The following is a 24,160-nucleotide window of genomic DNA, read 5'->3' as shown; positions in this document are numbered from 1 at the left end:
TTAAGTACCGAGGAAAAAGGAGGAGTCGATAAAAAATTGAGGAATCCTCGAAGAAATCGGAAATCGAAACAATTTGGGTATTCCCAATTTACACACACTTCAGTTATTGATCGTTTAACTTGAACATGCGGCTTACTAAGTTTACCTACAATAACTTTGGTTTAATATTTGCACGTAAAAAACTAATTAAAACATTCTCACAAGATTTACTTTTTAAATAATTTAAATATTTTTTGTCCTTGATTTAGATGATCAACATTCAGAAAAGATACACAGGACCAGCAATAGGTGTTGCACTTCTTCACTTTATAATTAAAAGAAATATTGTAATTAAGGCAAGATTTTAATTATATTTATTTCATAGTATTTATTTACAACTTATTTACAAGTTATAATTACTTCGACCATTATTACAGTTATGGAATTCCATGGTGGATTATTTTCTCTTTCTCCTAAAGTTCGAGAACATAAGAGGAGGAGCTAAATGCCCGAAAGGATTACTTGAATCCTACTAATCGCATCCATTAAATACTTTCTTAACCTTAGAATGCGCAGTCGAGTTTAGCAGCACCCTAGCAGTTTTCATTATTACTACTAGCAGTGCCGTGCACGCATGTGTAATTGTCCAATGATGCTTCCTGTATTTTCTGTTGATAACATAATGTTTCATACACAACACACGCCACAAAAAAGTATAACTTATCACGAATATTCTGACTGAACCTTTTTGTTTTTTTAAAATGTCACACTGTAATTCATTTTATAAGGAAAAAAAAAAAATTCCACTGGCTAGCGAATATTTATATGTAAAATTTCTCTATAAGAAGTTGTATTAAAATTTATAGTGAGAATAAAAAATGGATATAATAATTTATCTTAGAAAACTTTCGAGTGCATAAACAAAGACACATTATCTTAATCGGCCAACAGAAATCTACTTATATTAGTCCATTATCAAAAATTGATCCTGGTCGAGACTCTTGCAAAAAAAATTTCCAAATACAATCCACCAGTGGGTCGTTCACATACTACATTTATACTGTACCAGTGGCCACGCGGATTCGATCCCTCTAAACACTGGTTCTTGTAACGGGTACGCGCTTGGTGCTCCGTGAAGTTTTCCGGGTTTACGTCGAGTCGATACACCCCGAATTGAAGCCAGTTTCCGTTAAAAGAGCTCCAGGAAGGCACATTCCCCGATTGGCAGATCGCCGTGTTGTTGCGTGCCAGTTTCATCTAAACCAATTAATCGATACACACACACATCGAAAAAAATGAAAGGGTTCGCTTTGATATACAAGACCAGACCACAAACACAAGCTACAGAAAGTACATCTTAAAACGCAATGCCATCTGTAATAGAATTGGCATTTAAAGACACGTGGACTCGAGGAAATAACGAATCGAGATTATATACGGGTCCTCTTCTGTAATGGCCTTATCCACTCTAAAAATTAGAAAGATGGTTGCACAATGTGCAGAATTTTCCTCACTAAACAAGGTACAGAAGTTTTAATGTGTGGCAATCGTAAAATTTCGCACAATAGTTAAATCATTGCTCATCCCGGAACCATTCGACGGTTAGTTCTATTGCATTGTTTATTTTCAATTATTAAATGATCTTTGTAAAGAAATCTTTGTAAAAACTTAATGGAAATTTTACTTTTTAACTTCCTTGCTAATAATTTTTTAAAGTTTAATACTGAAACATGGCAATGACGAAGATATAAACAGTGCTGAAATGTCTAAACATAGTTTATTTTATAAAAAAATTAATTTTACAAACATATTTATGAATTATCATCAAAATAACTCAATACATTTAAATTTTGACACATTCTTACAATTCATTTTGAGGCGGAACGAGAGCGAAATCTCTTCTACATGGTGTATAGAACTGCTTTTATTCTCAAAATTTAATCGCGTTATTTTGATTAAACTTTGCTGTTTTCAATTAATTGTGATATATATATATATATATATATAAATTAAATAAGAAGTGGTCCTGACGGCGTTTTCGAGATACAGTGGGGTCAAAGTGACAATGCTTATGTTCCTTGATGCAATTGAGCCCGCTTAGCGAAATTTAAGAGGAACAACAATACAATAAAGAATTTCGCAAGCTAATAGAAAATGGACATGAAATAAAGCACTAGAAACAAAGCAATTGACATCGATTGCTTTGTTTCTATAGTTCTTGGATCACTTCTTCATGTAAATGCAAGGATCGTCTCTTCCATAGAGCAAAATTTAACAATTCAATGACGCGTTATCCTACTGGCAAAAACAGCAATTGCCTGGGGCCCCAAACTAATCTTTTATGAGAAAATATTTCCCCTTGTCTAAAGTCAACACAGTATATTGTGCCTTCTAATTCATATTTGCCTGGGTGTCCATCGACAAACAACGTGCCATTCCAAAGACCTGATCTTTCGTGTCCAGATGCAAAAGTCACCTCTTGCTTTCCGGTTCTGCCTCAACTGTTTCGCGATAGGACAAAGTCACACGATGTCTCTTATGTTGGAAACAAAACAACAATCTTTTATCTCTAAGGATTTTCCTATATTTAGAAACAAAAATTCCTCAATTGTAAGTGAAATGAAATGCCATTCAAAAAAGTTGTAAAGTAAATCTGCAACAATGCGCTTCTTTATTTTAAACACTGTTACGTTTTCATACATATCTTCTATATTTACCACATTGAAGTAAGTACGAATAATTATAATTTAGTAATGTTTTATTTAAATTGTTTCACGCATTTCACAAAAAAAATCCTATTGTGAAAGATGACTTCGTACTGAAGTTTTAAATTAATATGCGAACAGAATTTATCAAATTCTTAACGCTTGAATCGGTATTTATCCGCATATGACTATTTATAACTTTCTCCTAAATGGCCTTTTGCAAATTCTGCATTGATATACTCCTCCTGTGGGAGGAAAAGTATTGTTGTTTTACAAATGTAACAACAGATATATCTTCAATTCTTCTATAAGTCTGTTGCTTGTATGTTGATAAGGTAAATTACTTGGAGTGCAGTTTTAAACAAGAACATTTTAAATGTTATTATTCAATTTTATTTTAGTCTATTTTCTGTTTGAAAATGTTTTTACATTAGTTGCAAGGATATTGTTTGATTACATGAATACCTTGATGCCTTAAGAAGATAATTTTAAGATAAATACCCTTATTTTGTTTCACAAATGTAAGGAAAACTGTACTCATCATGACTAGTGTCATAAAGTTTTTTAGTGTAGGATGTCTATTACAAATCTCACAATAAAATAGTCCTATGCCAAGGCAAGTTTTCTGGTAAACGATTTAACTTGTGTTAATTTTTCGACTCCTTTTTAGATAGTGAACTTCTCAATACAAGTTTTCAAATAGTTTTTGACAAAATCTTTTTACTTCCCTACACTTTATGTTGAACAAGGCGATGTCTTACTAAAGCACTTTTATGTTTAAAAGTTTGACCACATATTTCACAAAAATGCTTACGTTCTTCAGTATGTACTAACTTATGAACATATAAACAGCTCTTTGTTTTGAAACTCCTGTCACAGATCTGACAAGTGTAATTATATTCGTCGCTATGTATTTCGACATGAGTCTTTAAACCCCGTCGCGTTTTAAAACTTGTATTACATACCTCACAAAAATAACTTCTATCATTGTGAATGAGTTTATGATTTGCCAAACAGGGTTTCGTTTTAAAACTCCTGCCGCATATATCACAAGAATACTTATATTCGTCACCGTGAGCCTCGATATGAGTTTTAAAACCCTTTTTTGTTTTAAAACCCCTATTACATAAATTACAGAAATACTTATATTCATCACTATGAGTTTCAGCATGACCTTTTAAATTTTTTTTCGTTTTAAAACCCTTATTACAAATATTGCATTTGAATGGGCGGTCTTCACTATGCGCTACCAGATGATTTCTCAAATGAGATATCTGTTTAAATTCTCTTTTACATATGTTACAAATATAAGATGAATGTGTTTTATAGTGCTTCTCTAATCGGCTCAGTGACATAACGCGCTTACCACAAATCTCACATTCAAAGGGTTTCCATTGCTCAACAGGTTCTAGAAGAAATTTTGATGATGTCGCCAACTCAAATATTTTTGTGTTTCTGGCTTCCAATGATTTTTGTAACATTTGCATTTTATTGTAGTGTTCTTTCTTGTGTCTTCGTAAAACAAATTCCCAGTAAAACATCTGATTACAGGTTGTGCATTGAAACGGTTTGTTTCCAATATGAAAGAACAGATGAGCTCTTAATACTTTGTAATTTGTGAAAGGCTGAGTACATAAATTACATGCGAACTTTTCTTTAGAATGAAATGCACACATTATCTTGAAGTACTTCTTTTTAATATTCCATTGTATTTTATTGAAGTTTTTAACTGAAAAACGAAATCTCTTCCTGTTGGTCTTATCTTTATAACGCTTTGTTCTTTTTGAGATGTGATGTTCCTTATTCTGTTCATCCTTGTTAACTGAAATTTAAAAAAAACAACATAATGAAATTATTCATATTGCAATAAACATAAGATACAGTCTGCATGCAATAAGGTGCATGAGTGTCTAGTAGCAGTCCTACCAATTGAATTCAGTCTAGTAATCCACCAATCAGAGCAATAATTACAATAGCATATGGTTAGAATGTATTTACACATTAATACAATTTGGAATAGGTTTTGCCTGCTTTTGTAATTGTCATACACATAAATTTTAAGTTCAATAAGGAGTTTGAAATGACATATTTATGGCAAAAGTTTTTTCTATTTCAAATCTTAATATCATTCAAAGAATAAACACAGCATTAAAAGCGATGATTTATTACCATATAAATATGACAAATGTGTAAATTTCAAGTGCCAAGAATGAGCTCATTCAAGAAACCACTTGGAAGTTGTACTGTACATAATAAAACGAGTAGACGTTAAACACAATCAGAGTTCTAATGAATGATATTAAATAATTCATTGTGTTTAATATAATATATTTATGTTATCATCAACATTATGCAATTTTTGTCTTACAAAATTTAAGTTATGGAAAGAACATGAAGAAATTAACACTGTTTATGCTTGGTCAAAAATTTTGGGAATCATATATATGTTGAAAGAATAGTTCTACATATTACTATAACAGAAGTGGTAAGCAGCAACATATTCCAGAAGAAAAGTGAAAATGAATATGTAAAAGTCAATCAAATATGTTTAGAAAATAAAAAAACAACAAAAGGTAACCTTTATACTTACAAACTGTAAGATAACTTACTTTCAGTATATCAGATATTATTCAGTTTTGCAGACTCTGTTCAACTAAAAAGAGAAGACACCCTTGAAAATGTTTAAATCTTCATTTACCTAACAAGTAAACGTGTCACAGAATCAAATTTGATGTAACACATAACCCAGACTATAACAATCACCATCATTAACTTAGAAATATGTTTTGACTACTTTAAATCCAATCCATGCCTATCAGGTCATTCACAGTTTGCTCAGCACTGTTCAGAATCCATTCATTAACTGTGTCCAATGTACTTATTTACAAGTCTTGGTCTACTACATTGCACACAATTGATATTTCACTGAACTGTAAATGGTTTGGTAGCACAAATCAAGCTTTAATGGCAAGAGTCAATAGTGAGACATTTAACCATCTGCAAGACAAAGATAACAAAACACCATCTCTCAGAGAATAGACAAAAAGTATACCTACCCAACTATAACCACAAATGTACTGTCTATAAAGTTAATTTCTATTTAATCTCAATTAAATTTATGTATTAGTAATGCACGAGTGCTAAGCTACCATAGCCTGATATCAAAAATACATGCAATTGCTGGATCCAGTGCTGCAGATCAGCAAATATTCAATTAACTTTCTAAATAATAGTGCAAAAGTCTATGTTGTCGACGTTGCCGCTTTGCTACGTGCACAATCGCTCGGCGGCGAGAGTGACGTTGCCGTTCAGTGCTACATCCCCTCTCTTTATCGCACTGCCCACCCTTTTACCTCTGCTGATCTAATTGCCAATTGACTTTCCGCTCTCGCTAAATAAAGTGTCTTTGCGCTAAATAAAATAAGTAACTCCTCTCCTAGTCCTGGTGCATAATTCTAATTTACAGTCGGTTGTGACGTCAATGAATCACGTGACGGAATGATTTATGATTGTTTGATGACCCTGAAACCAACTAGCATAGATGCAGAAGGGGCCTTCTCCGCAGCGGAATATATATGCAATTCATAAACAAGTAGGTTGGGAGACAACACCATCAATACCATTTGTTTCTTCAGATCCTACTTCCAGAAAAGTCAAAAAAATAACAGAAGTGATTGATTTAATTTTATTTAATCCTTTAAAATACTTTATTCAAGCCAAGGCTAATATTTTATAACTTCTACTCTAATTCTATTAGGTAAGAGTTTTTAACTTTTATTCTATGAGTGGTTAGTGGGCTAGGCTAGGCAATTTTATTGTGAAAATTAGTGAGAAACTGAGACTACCTAGTTACTTAAATAGTTAATTAAATGAATCAATATCAGTATCTTAGATATATGATGATATGAATGTATGTGATTCATGATTGTGATGATAATAACTAACTATTAGGCTACTGCTAATTACTTACTACTTTACTAACAGTAATAATTAAATTAGTTATAAATAACTACAGACTGATATGTAGAGCCTATATGAGAAAACTGGTAAGACTGATAGCCACTTAGCCACTGATTATCCGTCCTTACATTATTATAATATATTAATGTAAATTAATTAGTAGTATTACCTTTGCTATTATTTAACTTAAAGATTACTTTATAATTATAATCTAACTAAACATTTAAAGTTAATTATCTCTATCTCAAGTGTTAAACCAAACCAAAGTTAAGTTTACTACCTAAATGTGTAAGAAGTTTTACTGATTTATAGTGACCAGTCTAAATAATAAAAGTTTCTTAAGTATTTTTAAAAAAATGTTTTATTTCTTTAAAAAAACCAATTGCTGGATAGATAGATAGATAGATAACACTTTATTGCACCAAAAATACATCGGCACTGGATCCGCGCTGGATCCAGCTGGAATGATGTTGGTCCAGCAAAAATCCAGCTGGATTGAAAACACTGCTGGATTGCAATCCCTACATACAACCTCTGTAAACCAGCAATATTTCTTACATAAATAAAAAGCATGTCCCTTGAAGAACAAATAACTGCATTTTCTTCAACTAAATTGAATAAACTTAAGGTGAAGATTGCCAAGTGTTCATGTGTCTGCACTATATAGTGTTTAAGACCACAACTGCATTTTCACTGTTTTTGCTTTGTGTATTATCCTGTAAAGTACCCCTAGTGCAAGTTTTTGAACTATATTTTGTTTGAAAAATCCTTTTCTGCATTCTTAACATAGTCTGTATACAAATTTTGCTTATTGGTTTCAGAGTCCAGTGCTTATTGAGTGCTCAATGAACATCTGTTAAAAAGAATTTATGGTTTAGAAGTTGTGTACCATGTATTTTTGATATCGTGCTGTCCTAGATGAGCACATACACACTAATACATAAATTTAATTGATATTAAATAAAAATTAACATTATAGACTTCTGTCTATAATGTTACGGCTACCTGAATATCACTATTTGCATTGCTATTGTCCTTTATGAAAAATAAATAAAACTAATATACAATAAAATGGGATATTTATCATTCAAAAACCCTAACAGAAATATGATAAATTACAATTTAAATTACTTAATTTACATTTTACATCCATTTTTCCCTTTTACACCCAAATCACTTTTATAATAGATATCCTTGTTAAAAGTAGAAGCTTTTACCATTGCATGTTCGTATGACTTAAAGTAGCAGAAATGCCACATTGTCATACATGGACTGATGTTTCAATATTCAAATGTAAGTATCAGGTCAGTCCATAAGTCCATGAGACCTCCAGAAAAATCTTGTTTTGCTGTTAAAAATGTCAGTCTAATGTGATAATTTTTACACTGAAGTGTTAAATTGGATCTCATTCATATAATACTGTTCAGAATTGTGAACATTTCAGTTGTTTATTTTTGTTAAAATGGAAGTAACCAATGAATATAAAAGACATGTTTTATACTTTTTATTTTTAAGTGGTGAAAATGCTACAAATGCAGCCAAAAAAATAAATACTGTACATAATCAAATTGTAATTAGTGCAAGGACTGCGCAGAAGTGGTTTGAAAGATTTAGAAACAATGATTTTAGTGTGGAGGATAAGGCTCGTACTGGAAGACCCGTTGACTTTGATGATGATGCTCTCTCTGCACTAGTTGAAGCAGAACCATCTTTAACAGTTGATGAAATTGTGGAACGTTTAAATTCATCCCATGGAACTGTTCATAGACACCTACAACAAATCGGAAAAGCTTCAAAGCTAGGAAAATGGATACCACATGAACTGTCAATAGCTAACCGACAACAACGTGTAAACATTTGCACGTCTCTTTTATCCCGCATTGCTTTAGAACCTTTTCTTGCTGGCTGGTTACTGAAGACGAAAAATGGATCCTCTATAATAATGTGACGAGAAAAAGACAATGGATAAATCGTGACAAGCAGCCAAAACCGACTGCAAAAGGTGGGTTGCATCCAAAAAAAATTCTTTTGTCTGTTTTGTGGGATATGTCGGGTGTAATTCACTTTGAGCTGTTAGAACCTAATCAAACAATTACAGCTCAAATGTATTGTGAGCAATTAGAGCGTTTAAATGAAAAATTGAAAAAAAAAAAAATGACCGTCATTAGTGAACAGAAAGCAGGTTCTCTTGCAGCATAACAATGCCAGACCACACGCTGCAAAAATAACTGTACAGAAACTTGAAAGCTACAACTGGAAAATTTTACCTCATCCACCATATTCGCCAGATATTGCTCCCAGTGATTATCATCTTTTTCGCAGTTTGCAGAATTTTTTAAAAGGGAAAACTTTTGAGGATGAAAACAAAGTAAAAAAGGCTATTTCTGAATATTTTGATTCAAAACCGAAATCATTTTACGAAGACGGGATTAAAAAGCTACCATCAAGATGGCAAGAAATTGTACAAAATAATGGTGAATACATTATAGATTGAAATAAAATTTAATTAAAACTTTTTGCTGCTTTTTTTGTAGATAAAAATACGCATGAACTTATGGACTGACCTGATATATTACAGTATAATTAGAGGTTATATAGTTGTAAGGGATTTGTTATTTTTCCTGTAAAACACAAGGTAGTAGCTTAATATGTTGATTCTTCCAAAAATAAAACATGCTATTTTCTAAAATTAGGACTATTCAAGTATTACATCAACAATTTATGGTAGAGGACAAGTGTTTGATGGGGTATGAGATTGCATCAATCATTTATTTTTCTTCCCAGTCATTACAAAATTGTCTGAAAAGAATTCTTGTGTATAAATAAAATCTATGAACCTTATTGTGCTTTGCACATGATTTGAAAACTGTTACGTTATTGACATTTTTCAGTCCACTTCTAGGACCTTCCTCAGGTAGAACCTTTTAAAATCGACTCTTTCCAGTGCTAGTAGTGTTCTGAATGTATTAAAACAAGCAAATAAAAAAAAATATTGAAGAGAGTTTACATAGGTGAGATGGATGGGAAGAACAGTAGGGGAAGGCTGAGAAAGTCTTGGTTGGAACAAGTGGATGAGTATCTGAAAGAATGCATGGTGTTGAGTCAGAAAGAATGTGAGGACATGTGCTAGAAGAAGCATGAAGCAAAGGTGGTGTGTCTGGACATGAATATGTAGAGAAAGTTGCTGAATGGATAGTTTGTAAGATTGTAGTCTCCTTCTGCCTGCTGCTCACCCTTTTTGGATTATGAGTATGAAGACATGTACTGGTATGTATCTTTGTTCTCTCATTAAAACAGAAGTAAATGGAAAAAGATAGACATGATCCATTGCTATTTTTGTTACCATCTCTAAAACTGAATGTTAAGTGCAGTATTGATAATGTTATGGTAATGCTGTCATTCCTTTAGTCAGTAACATTAATAAAAACCAATAATACAATAACTCTGATATTTAAAACAGCATTTACCAAATAAAAATTTTGCTTACTTTGCATGTTCACTTTACTTCTGTTAAATGTTTTCTTGGGAATGAAGAAATTAATCTTCTTGATAAGCTAAATAATATATAAACAATACAAAGCAATATATTTAAAACTGTTAATAATATTTACAAATACTTTAGTAAAAAATACTAAAAAATCAAATATAAAAAATATTTCATTTATCCATTGTGAGCTTGATCAAACCCACAATAAGCCAAGAATAAAGACTCATTTAGCATGTTTTTTCCAGACTTATTATGAGCAAGAACAGCCTAATGGGGCAAAACTACTACAATACAGAAACAGAGAAAAACTGAAACACATACAAGGTTTATTAGGAGAAAAAGCAAATACTTCAAGAGATAAATTCATGGTAGTAGTACATGAAAGAATTGCAAGAGTTTTACTAATCTTAAGAAGTATGTAGATGTATGAATGTTTCCCAATTTGATATGTCATCTCTTAATGTAGCACTTACAATTGAACTTACACTCCATTGCACCTGATTATGATCCATTAAGAATTGAGTGCTTGCTGACATCAGAGATACTATTCAAACTGGCCACCACTCAGCATTGATGTTGAGAGAGCTGTAGTAACTGTGTACATCAAGTATGTCTATATCATCATTGATAACTGCAACAGCATTTGTCATCAGAACAATAAGCAGATCATGAGATGTACTGAATCTTCTTAAGTGCACCTCATGCTTCATCAAGTCACATAAACAACTCAACATACTCTACAGAGTAGGATCTGTATCTCAGTACAACTACTGACATTTGTGCATTTTTCTCAGAAACCATTCATTTCCAGATAAGGATGCTCTTAGACATTTAACTCTTCTCATAGGAAATTGTCTCCCAAAATATTTATTTTCCTCCTGATACACCTTGAATGTATAAATGCAGTTTTTACAATTCCTGTTTAATACAAAATAGATCTAAATTTTGGAAATAATTTTATAAAACTGATTATATTTACACACTTTTTCAATAACTGGACAAACTGATATGAAAATATTTCTTATAGTGTAAAATATTTCAAAATTTATTTTACTTACATTTAAGTGTTTGTATTCATCTGGAAGGAGAACGACTTCTTTACCATCTTCAATCTCTACTTTAATATTCAATCTCTTCAAAACAACTCGACATTCTGATTTTATAAGGTATTTAGCATCATAATTCCTCTCTGTTTCTTCTTTCTTATAGTCTATTTTGAAATTTAAGAAATTTGTGTTCTTAAATAAATTGTAAACAAACAATTAAAAGAATTAAATAAAATTTACTTTTATAATTTGGCAGAAAATTCATTAACATAAAAATATATGCTTTTATTATATAATTAATTTGTGATTACAAACCAAAACACAGCAATGTGCCACTGCATAATCACAATACAAGACCAGCTGGATGGTCAAGGTACTTAAGCATTAGTCTATTTGCTCTGAGGACCCAGGATTGTATCTGGATGATAAAAACACCCCAGGATTTTGGACTGTCCTGAATATATTGGACCTGGTAGAACTCACGGTGGGGTTGAAATAAACACCCTCTTAATGCCAAGAGATGAAAGTGCAAAAAATCATGATCTGTGATAGAAAACATAAGATCATAACTTCTAAAGGAACATCAGAGTTTAGTTTAAAGATTAGAATTGTTCTAATAGGAAATAACATAATGAGAAGTGAGATAATTTGAAACAGCTGACTCTTGTAAATGTTAGACAGCAATGATCATAAAAACAAAACTACATAAATATCAATATATACAAACAGTGAAAGATGGCAAGATGGCCAAGCAGTCAAGGCGGCAGTCTACCATCAAATGTGGATGGGTCGAAAAAGCCCCAGAAATTTTTCAGGTGGTGGTCCATCCAGATATGTCCGGTCCAGTTTCTTCACCACCCGGCCGCCCCATCGTGGGCTCACTGTAAGAGGCCCTCTTAGTAAGAGGCAGAATTACAAAAAATAAAACTAAACAAACAGTGAAAACAATTTACATCCATCAATACATATTTACAAAAGCATATTAGTTGATAGAAAAAATTATAATAAATAATTTTATTTCAAATCCATTATTTTTCAATGGAAATTTAATCAATAAATTATTTATAGGAATCATTCCCATTCATATTTGCATTAATTGTAAGTAATTAAAATATGGATGTCAATAAATGAAATTATTGGACTTTATTAATGAAAGAATAGCATAAGAAAAATAATTTTATTGAATTTTTACTTTTCTGTGCTGAAATTTGTTTACAATTTCTAAAATATATCATCATAGTAGTAGTATTCTCAATGGAAAGTATATAAAAGTCATACATAAACAAACATCTACAAGCCCAACGTACAGTACATTTACAATAAGCCAACAATTACCAGATTATACGAAGCTATTATATTGCATTATTTAATTAATTACTAAATAATTTGTCACTAGAGGAAAGCATTAGGTGCCATCTCTTATTAGATTTAATAATTATAATTAAATTAAATAATGTAGAAAATTCTGCAAGAAATGAATCAGCAGAGCGGGATATATATATGTACCTGATTATGTATATAAAAATCAGGTACATTACCAAAAAATTTCTGGGTGTGGGTCATCCACATTGCTAATAGCTTAAATAGAATTATCAGATTCTAAGTAGGCTACTATAAAAACACAATAGCCCAAGCTCTCTAGAAACAAATTATTATATAAGGTGCCATTCCAGTATACTAGCTTATTATATGTCATATGAAAACTAGTAATACATGTGGCAATGTTTGGAAAAAAAAATAATTAAATTTTATATTTTATTCTTTATCTCATGGCTCATTTTCTCATGTAGCGTAGTACTTGTCTGCTGCATCTGTTTTGTGATTCATCCAGTGGTCAATTGTTTGTGATGTGTACTTATGCTGTTTACTTTAAATCTCAGCTGGCCTAATGGCAACAAGCAGAGAGCAAGGGGTAGAAGAGCATTAGTGTGGGAAACACCACCCCTGGCTACATACCTGAAAAATATATACTATGACTGTATTTATTATTTTATCATGCACCAGATAGAAAGTCAAATTCCTCTTCAACACTGATATTCTCAATTAAACGACCACAGAATTTGTGAATCATCAATTAGAAATTTAGAATCATGGCTGCATTTTTAAAAATATATTTCTGCTTCTAATTAAAATTAAAGTAATTTTGGAAAAATGTTTCAGATATTGTATAGAAGATTAATGTTATAGAGTTATTCTTAAATAAGAAAATTCGACATTATATGGCACAATTGCAGATACATGTTGTCTGTCTATCAGCAATTGATTTAATATATCCTAAAATCACTAGTTCCTAAAGTGACTGCTACTGCCCCAAAGAGTGAAGAGTAAATCTAAGGGGGGTAAAAAGAAGTAATGGTACAGTGGGGGGCATTGGTGTTAAGACCAAACAGTGACCATAGGCAAAGGTTTGGATCACTGACAATCTTTACCTTTTCACTGTTAGAATGGGTAATAAGAAACATTTAATGGTTTCTAGATGTTGACAACAATGTACAGTAAGAACACAAAGTGTGAGGTTGGTAGAAAAGCTTTTCTAAGAATACTTCCAAGCCTTTCTCACAGGTGGGAAAATGGGATGAGACATTGAATGTAAGTTTATGGAACTAAGGGGGCAGTGGCTGAAAAAGTTTGGCAATCACTGTCCTAAATGATTAGATCCTTCTAGAATAAGTTGTTAGAAACATAACCAAACAATCGCCTTACACAATAAGGCCTTACCTCCACTAATTTAATGATTAATACTAAGTAATTTGCTACTAGAGGTAGACGTTAGGCATCATCTCTTAACTAAATTAATAATTACAATTTTAAAAATTTATTAAATAATTTAGAATCATCTGGAAAAAAAAACAGACCCGGGGTAATGCTTGAACCTGCAACCTCTGCATGCGAGTTGTGCCATCTGGACCCAATTAGTGGGGTTATAGCCCAATTATTTAAGGAGATCGTTTGGTTATGTTTATATGTTTAACTATTCTTCTAATCCAGTGTTTTTTCAACCGGGGTGCCACGGCGCCACGATTGGGCTGTCACAAAGTTTAAGACCTTTAGGCATTTTTTTGGAAATTTACTTAAGTGTAGTTCAAGATAACTCATTGTCAGTATTTTGACAAAATTCAATGGACTTAAATTTTGATTTTGAACACGTAGAAACACTATTTTTGCATTAAAATGCTACTTCAAACTGTGAATTTTTTAAATTTTTCTTCCTGGGGAGGGAGTCCTCTCCCCGCACCCCACCCCAGCATTGCGCATAACATTCATTTTCACAAAAAATTCATCTGCCCCCCTTTTCATATTCTAGATCCGCCACTAGTCAAGGGTGCCGCGATTTTTTAATTTTCAATCAGGGGTGCCGCTCAATGAAAAAGGTTGAAAAACACTGTTCTAATTTAATAAATATTATTAATCATCTTACCTATTTCACCAGAATTATTCCAAATATTGGAACGCTCTGTTACTCCTTGATACTGTTTTTCCATAATTATTTAACTGAAATGATAAAAAAAAAATTACATTACATTAATAGAAAAGCTGAATTTTATACAAGATTACTTTAAAAAATATAGCAAGTAAAATAAAAATTCCTTTTATTTAATAAATTCATTAAAAATAATAATGTTTTATCTGAATCGTTCTATTATAGAAATTCATTCGCTTAAGTTTAATAGAATCAAAGCAGGTGCAGAGTTTAAATTCCATTAAAAAACACACCTTTGAGCACTTTTCCAGCAGCATCTTTCTTTTAAATAAATATTTTTAATCCCTTGATAGGCCTGCCTTGATTAGAAATGTCAAGTCACAATATAAATCATCGTGTACTCCAGAAGTTAGAAAATACACGGTCACGGAAATCCCGGTCATCACATAATTTTTTAAATTTAAAACCTGTAAAAGGCACATCGTCACACGAACTAACATTCCAGTTCAAAACATCAAAGCTTGGAATCTTTAACAGATATGGCAGGCTTATCAAGAAAGCCAAAAATATTTGTCAAAAAAGAAAAATGTTGCTGGGTAAGTGTTCAAAGGTGTGTTGTGTATGTGATTCATTCACTTAATTGAAAACACAAAGAATTCTGATACAATAATAATATGAAAATGGGAATAGGTGTATGTGTGGATTCAAAACATGTCAAGTCATTCCTTAACTTGTTTGCATTGACTTCAGCTTTCAAGTTATTTGTGATTCAAATAATTCCATTCTAACTAGAGTCAACATTTTGTTATTTTCTTTTAAGAATAAAATGAAACTGTTTTGAAAGAAATATATTCCCCGAATACCATCCGTTATTTATTACGAAATGTATCTAATAATAAGTTTCTCGAGTTTTTGTAAGATCTCTTTCAAGCTAAAGTTCATACATCTGCAAAATTCTGCCATAGTCTAGCTTCTTAAGTACCACCACCTTTCTTTGTTTATCAGCTCTCATAATCACCAATCACATTTTCTATCGTCTTCTTCATATCATATCAGCCAATAAGACAAAGTAATTAGTATTACTTAAGAAGTTGGACTATGAGAGAATGTTACAGGAGCATGTTGAGAAGGTCTGTGTATGGCACGTTCCTATAAATAAGCTTGAGACTAAAGGCTCAATCTTGTGGCAAGCAACTGCTTCATCTCTGCAGGCACTTTTGATGAAAAAGAAATTTAGGGTTGAATGATATGTTGAACTTGGACAACATCACCTGAGATATTTAAAAATATAAACCTTGGAAACTTAGCTGCTGAGTATTTAATAATAACAATATCTCTCAATGTATGACTATGTCTACAGCAGTCATCATTTTCTAATCATCATCATGAGTATGTAGTTGATTATAAACGGCATTATTCTTGTAAAGTTTAAGAGAGCTTGCTAAAGTCTCTAACTCATTTTAATGTTGCCTGTCTAATTGACTTGTTTTAATGTGATGAGTGCCTGTCTGATGTCTAACTGAACAGTCATATTATCTTCAGTGGGATATATAAAGATGGCATATGAAGCAATAGTAGACAATATATCTAGACAGTTTTCTGTGTTATCTTCATGTCAGTAGTGTTAGTCTTCTGTGTTTATGAATATATAGAAGTGGGAAGAGGACAAGTAAAAGTATTTCAGATAGTGTCAATTCTTTAGTGATGATAAAACATTAGTTGTCAGTTGTCATAAGTAGCACTGTCGTTGATAAAATTATATCATCATAGAGCAGAGTAGCACATTACACACGTGTAATGATGTGCCAACTTTGACTTTTAATATCTCCAAGATCAGGGGTGGCCAACATACAGCCCACGTAATGGGTTTATGCGGCCCGCGATTAATTTTCCAATATTAGCTACTTAACTCCGAATAATTGGTCGAATGGATGATTTGCGATACTTCATTTTTTAAAAATATTCCATTGTAGAGATTTACAACTTTTGTATTCGTCTGTTATAAATTTACACTATTTGAAGAACAAAAGACCCCACACTCACTGAAACTCATCTGCCATTTCGCCATCTCACTCTGTCTATGCTGATGTGTAACGCACAGTGCCGCGTGCCTGTTTTTCTTTTTTGCTTGTACGTTTCTTCGCATTGTAAAATGACATTGCTCATGCATCAGGAACTTCTGTTCAAACAAACCTGACCTGCCGCTCGGGTCAGGTTGTTCGAATTTAGATAAAATTTAAATTATTTAGTGTCCATCAAGAATATTACAGACTTCTTAAATTCTGAATAAATTCATTAGATCATTTTGAACTTATGCAATATGCATTTTGTCACTTTTTCAAATAGATCTGAAACAAGAGAGAATAATGACATCAAAGTACCAAAACATCTAGGAGTCTGCATATGATCAATAACTCTTTCCAGAACTGACCACCTCTTATGGTCTTTGAAGGTCTTATTTAAAAATATTGAGTATTTATGAAGTAATAACTCATTTTAACATATTAATAATTGGTATTTGTATTTAATAATGTATAATTGGTCAATCAGGTATCATGTGACATGAAGTTATGACAATTATCATGTGACTTTACATTTTGCCATTACTTTTAATATACAGTCAGATCTCATTTTATGCAATCTATATCTACTGCATAAAATGAGAAAATCAAGTATAAAAAAACAGCTCTGCAGAAAATCACAAATAATATTACATAAAATAAAACTTACCGTATTTTCCAGCATATAAGACGAACTCTGACTTTTACAGTTAAAATATAGTTTGGGACATACTTGCCCTATAAGACGACACCCGGTGTATAAGACAACCCCCGACTTTTGGGAGAATTTTTCTGGGTTAAAAAGTCGTCTTATACGCCGGAAAATACGGTAACTTATGTTTAAAAATTAGACATATGTTCCACAAGTTTCTAATATTGTATAAAACCAAAGCAATGAGTTAAAATTCAATTAAAACAATATTAAAAAAAGTTTATAAAATTATAAGAAATTAGAAATGCTTAATAAATTGTTTTGAAAATCTCAAAGAAATTGATACGAAACTTAAAATAAATTCATTTTCAAACTTTATTCATTTGATTTTATTAAAAAGTAACAAAAATTTTTACGTTTTCTTTCATCAATTATTGTCATTATCTGGTAATGGTCTACACCATTTGTGAACTGATGCTAAATCACCTTCATCACTAGAAGAGACAGTCTCCACGTCAGATCTGGAAGGTAAAAGCAATGGATTTTCAAGAACTACATTCTCATTTTGCGTAACTTTCTTTTCCGACAATTAATTGGTAATGAAATTTTGCGATGATGATTCTTTCTACTAATTTTTTATACAGTTCATGATATCCAGACATACAATGATAATATGGCATTTAGTTTACTGCTAGAAATGACAGATTTTCTTATTGTGATGTCATTCATTTTAATTGCTCTTACAGTATAATAGATTTGCCAATTGCCGTAGAGCTTTCTCCTTTTGCTAAGTGATCTAAAATTGAAATTTTCATTTCCATAGAGAATTGCTTGTCTTCGCTGCTTCTTTTCCTCCATTGTGCCAAATAAAAATCTCGGAAAATAAATTAGAAAAATTTAGACTTACGATAATGAAAAGGCAAAAACCACCTCACATGCAAAACTTAACTTCTCGACACTCACTGTTTACAGGTTACAATGCAAAAGTCAGAATGTGCTGCTTATTACTGTGACCTGTGATCCTGGTTAAAATTTACATGTATTCATGTTTTGCACAGACCCTCTCCCAGTGTGAATTGCTTGGGGTCTGCAAAAAAACAGAAATACATGCAAATCTCCTTTTATTGGCAAATATTGCACATGAAAATGTATCAAACTATGTGTAGTAAAATCTTTTTAAATTTTAATCTACATATGTATATTCAAGGGGAAAATTTCAAATTTGGATGAAATATAAACCATTCTACTTAAAAACTTTATAGAAAGAGACCTGATTGTATTAATTAATACAAGCTTAATGATTTCAAAATAGAATATTTATAAAATAATGTCCCATTTTACTTTTCTGGCTGCTATGTATACATAACAATGAAAAGTATCATAATCGTATCAAATTTAACCCTCCCTGTTTTCAGATCATTTGTTTACCACTGTATACAGATGATAAAATGTTTGTCTCTCTCTGTTATTAATTTTTGGTCCATCTGCACCAAATTTTTCATACTTATTCTCTAGGACCCTCAGGAAAATATAGACAACCATCAAACCTAAATGTCCCACTCTTCTCCTGATTTGATCTCCTTGACCTTTCCTGATTAACATAATGGTAGGCTAAAATAACCAAACATGTAATATAATTTCAATTTTAAAGTATGGCTTTCTTACTTTTTCCCAGGAAATACGGAACATATATGTTATTGATTAATAAAAACAAATAATATGAACTTGAATAAAAATATAAATTTTTAAAATACTCAAAACTAATTTAATTATTCCTAAAAACATGTGAAAAATTTTCATTTAGTTTAAGTTCAAATGCAGATAAAGAATTCCATGGAATACCATATTCATAAAAGTACAAAGTGAAGAACATATTTCAACTGGAATTCTCTCAACCTTGGGCTTTTGCAGAAGAGGTCAAACAGACACTTCCCTCTACCTGTGACTGAATAAAAACTTCCAAAAATCGTAAGTGATAATTATATCATAAAAGCAATACAAAAATGTAACCTTACACCCTTGACCATAGGACACTTTGTCTGTCTTTTTGTATTGTATAATCTACTTGTGAGAAAAATGCAACAATTAAACAATGAAACAAAAATTTATTGACGTAATTATTTCTCTACAAGCATCCCTTCTAAAAATTTTCTGCAGATGACATGACTCAAAGGCAATTTTATTGGTACAATCTTAGGAGAGAGGAGTTTTTATTTACCTGGTTTCAGCAAAAAGGGAGATCAGTTGTAATCTGGGAATGCTTTGTATGGTCTAGAAAAATGAATTTAACATTCATAAATGGTTGAAGGAAGGCAGCTGGGTATCAAAACCTTAAAAATGTATATCTTCTGCCATTTGGAAACAAAGTTTGTGGTCAATTCTGGCAATTGCAACAAGATAATACACCAATTCACAATGCAAACTTCACTTATCAGTAGTTACTGAATAAAACATATTCAGGTCACAGATTGGCCTCTCTATTCCCTTAAAGTCATTTTACTTACATTAATTTGGCTGAACTTTAAAACATCTTTGAGAAGTATAAGTGAAGGAAATTTAAGGCACAAAGTAAAGCTCAAAGTCTTATTCTGTGCCAACGTTTATTTTTCCTATATATTATCGTGGTGACATTGCTTCGTCCAAAATTTCCCGTAGCGTAGTCTGTAATGTGCACTTTATTCACACGTTAATCTTTGGTTCCAGTATTCTTATGCCACAACCTTCAAAAGTTTTCTTTATTTAGATGTTTTCGCCAAGCTTTACTTTTCAACCTAGTTCCACCAATTTTTTTTATGGAATCTTTATCAACAAAAATGCAACTTATACTGACAACTGATATTTTGTTTATGTTCAATCTCCAATTACCTTACTAACCGTGTCATTAAGTATTCAGAATGTCTATATCACCCTAAGAACGACCTGAGAGGAAACAGATCGAGCAGAACCAGAAGAGAGACTATTTAAATAGTAAAAACGCAAAAATACAACAGAAAAGACAGAAATGCCACGCCTACCACAGCTTACTGTCAACACGCAAAACCCAGAAAATGGCAGGAAAACACGTAAACTGCACAAGGTAAGTGCACGAAACTAACTTGATAACTAACAACAAACAGCTTACAGAGAATAAATAAAGTAAAAAAAGTCTAATTATCTAAACACTGCACTAATTTAGCACTTTTCTATGCTATCCAAGAACACAGAAAATGACAAAACAATACGAAATTAGTTCCAAGCAATAGAAAAGACAAAAACACTAAAAGAATGACGAAACAATACTTACAGGTAGCAGACACAGGGACCATAATGTGACGTAAACACAAACTTTTCCAACGCTATTGTCGACTTTTGGCTAAAAATGCATTTAAACTTGAAATATTTATAAATATTTAAACTCCTTTACCAACGTTGAGTTAAATACCATATTGTTACTTAAGATTAGAAACGTAAACATTACTCGAATTTTAATCCAAGTCGCGCACAAAATACTAAGACCGACGCCATGTTGAACGACTTAGCGCGCCGTCTATGATTATGAATCGCAATAGAAATAATTTTGAAAATTTTTAAATTGTTTTTTTCCTTTAAATTTAAAAATTATTAATCCTCGTTAAATAAATTTATCAGCGAAAATCAGTTTAATGTGGGATATTATTACCAACTTTATCGTTTTCTATGTAGGCCGTATAGATGGGAGAAAAAACAAGTGTCTTCTGGAATTATTTTCGAATGGTTGCCAGCATTCTAATTTATTTATGGTTACTTTGAATGCTCTGTCGACAAGATAATCCATTTTATGGTTAACTTTTACAACTGAGACCATCTTTTTGTCTCTAAAAATGCATATTTTAAAATCATAGATCCCTTCATTACGATACTTTCGATAGTACGGGCGCCGCCATCTTTCTTTCTATCACCACCTTTCCTAAATGCCTACAAACAGCAGCGCACTCCCGTAGTAGCAGAGATGCAAAGAAACTGCTATCAGAGTCGATAGATATACTGGTCCTTGAGCTATGCTCTCAAGTAGTATTAATGTATCAGGTTGTCGGTAGCTGGCGTTGGAGTCGCACTACGGCGAGAAGTTGGTTTATCTATGTAGTTAGTAGGTAGTTTTACCGTTTTCAAACACTTTTGTAACTCTTTTTTATTGTTCTGTCAAAAAAATCTTATTTGTAATTATATCTTTTAATTTTATATCCTTTATAAAGAAAGAAAAAGTATATTTGGTTTATAAAAAAAATTAATAAGATGATAATTTTAAATTACAGATAGGGATATGGATAAATTAATTATATTTTCGATTTAATTTATCCAAGTTTTAAATAGAGATCTGTTTAAAACTATTATATTGCTACATATTGTGAATAAAAGGTTTGTACATAATGTTTTGAGTATAACATAATCTGTTCAATACATAAGTAATGGTACTATAAGTGAATATATTTACATTTTACTGTTTTATTTTTTATGTACGTATGACAATATTATCAGGAAAACCATAGCTTATTCTCCGATACATTAAAATAGCCATAGAAATTTAATCCAGATAAAGATAAACCAATTTTTAAATAATTTATAAACTTTAACAGTACATAAAGTGTGCTATACAATTGTACTCGATTCAGTATAGTGAGAAATAGTATTTGGAATGAAATAGTTTTGTATTGTTGACATGAGAAATCACACTTCTTGTGACATTCACATTGGTTCTACATATTTTGGTAATTTATATAATATTCCGCACTATCAGAAGTAAAATATGAATGGAGATTTATTGATTGCCTACTACACCTGTCCATTAGGTTTAAAATATCACTAACATGTCTTTCTTTTAGTCTCCATGTCATCACTAATCACTATCTCTGTCAATATCTTTTTTTTTATTTTTTTTTTTTTAAACTCTTTCCGCCCTGTGGGCACTAAGAGGGCCTCTTTTAGTAGGCCCATTATGGGTTCGGCCAGGCCCACAATGGGGCGACCGGGTGGTGAGGGACGGGGCCCGACATATCCGAACGGACCACCCCCGAAAAATTCTTGGGGATTATTCGACCCGTTAATCCCCAGGAATTTTTCGGGGGTGGTCCGTTCGGATATGTCGGGCCCCGTCCCTCACCACCCGGTCGCCCCATTGTTGGCCTGGCCGAACCCATAATGGGCCTACTAAAAGAGGCCCTCTTAGTGCCCACAGGGCGGAAAGAGTTTAAAAAAAAAATTAAGGGATGTATTGGGCAGACCAACATCACGTATTTTGCATTTTGTTATAGTTTCTGCATAACAATAATGATGTTTTATTTTTTGTCTTTCAGGCACTTGCAAATTTTCTAGATGGCCGATCATAATACGCTGTATTTCTGTTATTTGAACGTGAGTATTTTCATTTTTGCTGAGAGTATCTATTCGTTTCATTCACAATTTTTCTGTAATATTTCATTATCAAAGAATTTTAAAAAAGTTACTTCAGGTTTTTTTTGTAACTCTTTCCGCCCAGTGGGCACTAAGAGGGCCTCTTATAGCAAGCCCATTATGGGTTCGGCCAGGCCCACAATGGGGCGGCCGGGTGGTGAGGGACGGGGACCGACATATTCGGACGGACCACCCCCCGAAAAATTCCTGGGGATTTTTCGACCCGTCCGGATTCGATCCCGGGTCCCCCAGGGCGGCAGGCTGCTAACCTTGATCGCTCGGCCATCCGGCCGCTTAGTTACTTCATGTAGTACAATACAACTTTTGGCATAAAAAAAGACATGATTATCAATAAGTTTGGTTTCACATAATGATTGTGTTTTCTCTTTTTTACTTTTTCTCAACTTCGACATGAATTTTCGCAAAGTTTCTTTTTAAAAAAAGCTATTTTAATAACTTTTACCGCAAGGTATTTTATGAAATTTGTTCGAGGCATTTGTGTAAATGACATAACGAACAAAAGGTTAGTTCATGTTAATACACTTTTGTTATCGAGAACGATGTATATCGTGCACAATTTGTACAATCCTAATGATGCAGTTTATACATATCAGTCTCTTGCACTTACTGGTGTGTTTTCTTTGTCTATTTTCGATGAGCCAATGCAACACTTCTATTTCCCACAATTATTAGCTCCTTATTACCTCTTAGAAGCATTTTAACTTCAACAGTATGGTTTATAACATGACAAAGTCAAAATGTCGTTTTTCGTTGTAAATATTTTCACAAATTGAAACCAAAATTTACATAAATAAACTATAATTGTAATAAAAACACAGAAACATTACTTCTGCAAAAGAAAAACACTGCCCGAAAGAAATCTACAACACACTGAGTATGGTACCGATCAGATAGACCTGAACACACTATAATCATATAGCTGAGAGTAAAGCCTTCAAGACTTGCTTGTACTTAGATTATTAAAATATTGGTATATCGTAGGTTAAGTACTACACCTACCAGTTTGAACTCTGATCTTACCTTTTTTATAATAATTAAATAAAATCTAGAAAATAGCAAACTTGGAGATGAAATAATCTAGATTTATATTACTTACTAATTGGCTAAATTTCAAATCAAGCGGCAAACAAAACAATCTAGATTTTCACTGGACAAATAGATTCTAAAGTGACGTCGTATAGACTTCAAGTTTTTGACTTAAAGTAAAATGGCGGTCAATAGTACATGCAAGGGCGGATTAACATAAGGGCATTTGGGGCCTGTGCCCAGGGCCTCCACAAAACTAAAAAAAATTATGTTTAAACATAATTTTTTTTTCTATTACCGCGACAGCCTAGTGTGGCCTAATCATGAAGGCCACAGGCAGAGAAAACCAAACCCGGGAAAAAACCTATGAAACATCGGAAAATTTCGGGAAACAAAT

General features: G+C 32.2%; 1 protein-coding gene across 1 annotated transcript; it reads right to left on the bottom strand.

Moving 5' to 3' along the window:
- Positions 1 to 1,737: 1,737 nt before the first annotated feature.
- On the bottom strand, positions 1,738 to 20,816 carry LOC136968802 (zinc finger protein 613-like). The gene is made up of 5 exons (XM_067262837.1): positions 20,594 to 20,816; positions 14,596 to 14,669; positions 11,190 to 11,341; positions 10,132 to 10,198; positions 1,738 to 4,506 (listed from the first exon to the last, which is right to left on the bottom strand). Exons 2-5 carry the CDS (start codon positions 14,657 to 14,659, stop codon positions 3,413 to 3,415), a joined length of 1,377 nt encoding a protein of 458 aa, XP_067118938.1. The 5' UTR covers positions 14,660 to 14,669; positions 20,594 to 20,816; the 3' UTR covers positions 1,738 to 3,412.
- Positions 20,817 to 24,160: the final 3,344 nt, after the last annotated feature.

The sequence above is a fragment of the Centruroides vittatus genome, unplaced genomic scaffold (genome assembly GCF_030686945.1).
Source record: "Centruroides vittatus isolate TY-2023 unplaced genomic scaffold, ASM3068694v2 contig_16, whole genome shotgun sequence".
In the NCBI taxonomy this organism is placed as follows: domain Eukaryota; kingdom Metazoa; phylum Arthropoda; class Arachnida; order Scorpiones; family Buthidae; genus Centruroides; species Centruroides vittatus.
The sequence above is the reverse complement of the archived record's forward strand: the minus strand, read 5'-3'. Positions and strand labels throughout refer to the sequence as shown.

What these genes read in the sequence shown, in the direction of transcription:
- LOC136968802 (XM_067262837.1), bottom strand. Translation starts at nt 14,659, where the DNA reads ATGGAAAAACAGTATCAAGGAGTAACAGAGCGTTCCAATATTTGGAAT. An exon ending in ATGAATACAAACACTTAAAT is followed by an intron (nt 10,199 to 11,189) that starts GTAAGTAAAATA and finishes TATATTATTTAG; the next exon opens with CTTATCAAGAAGATTAATTT. An exon ending in AAGTAAAGTGAACATGCAAA is followed by an intron (nt 4,507 to 10,131) that starts GTAAGCAAAATT and finishes TTTAAATTTCAG; the next exon opens with TTAACAAGGATGAACAGAAT.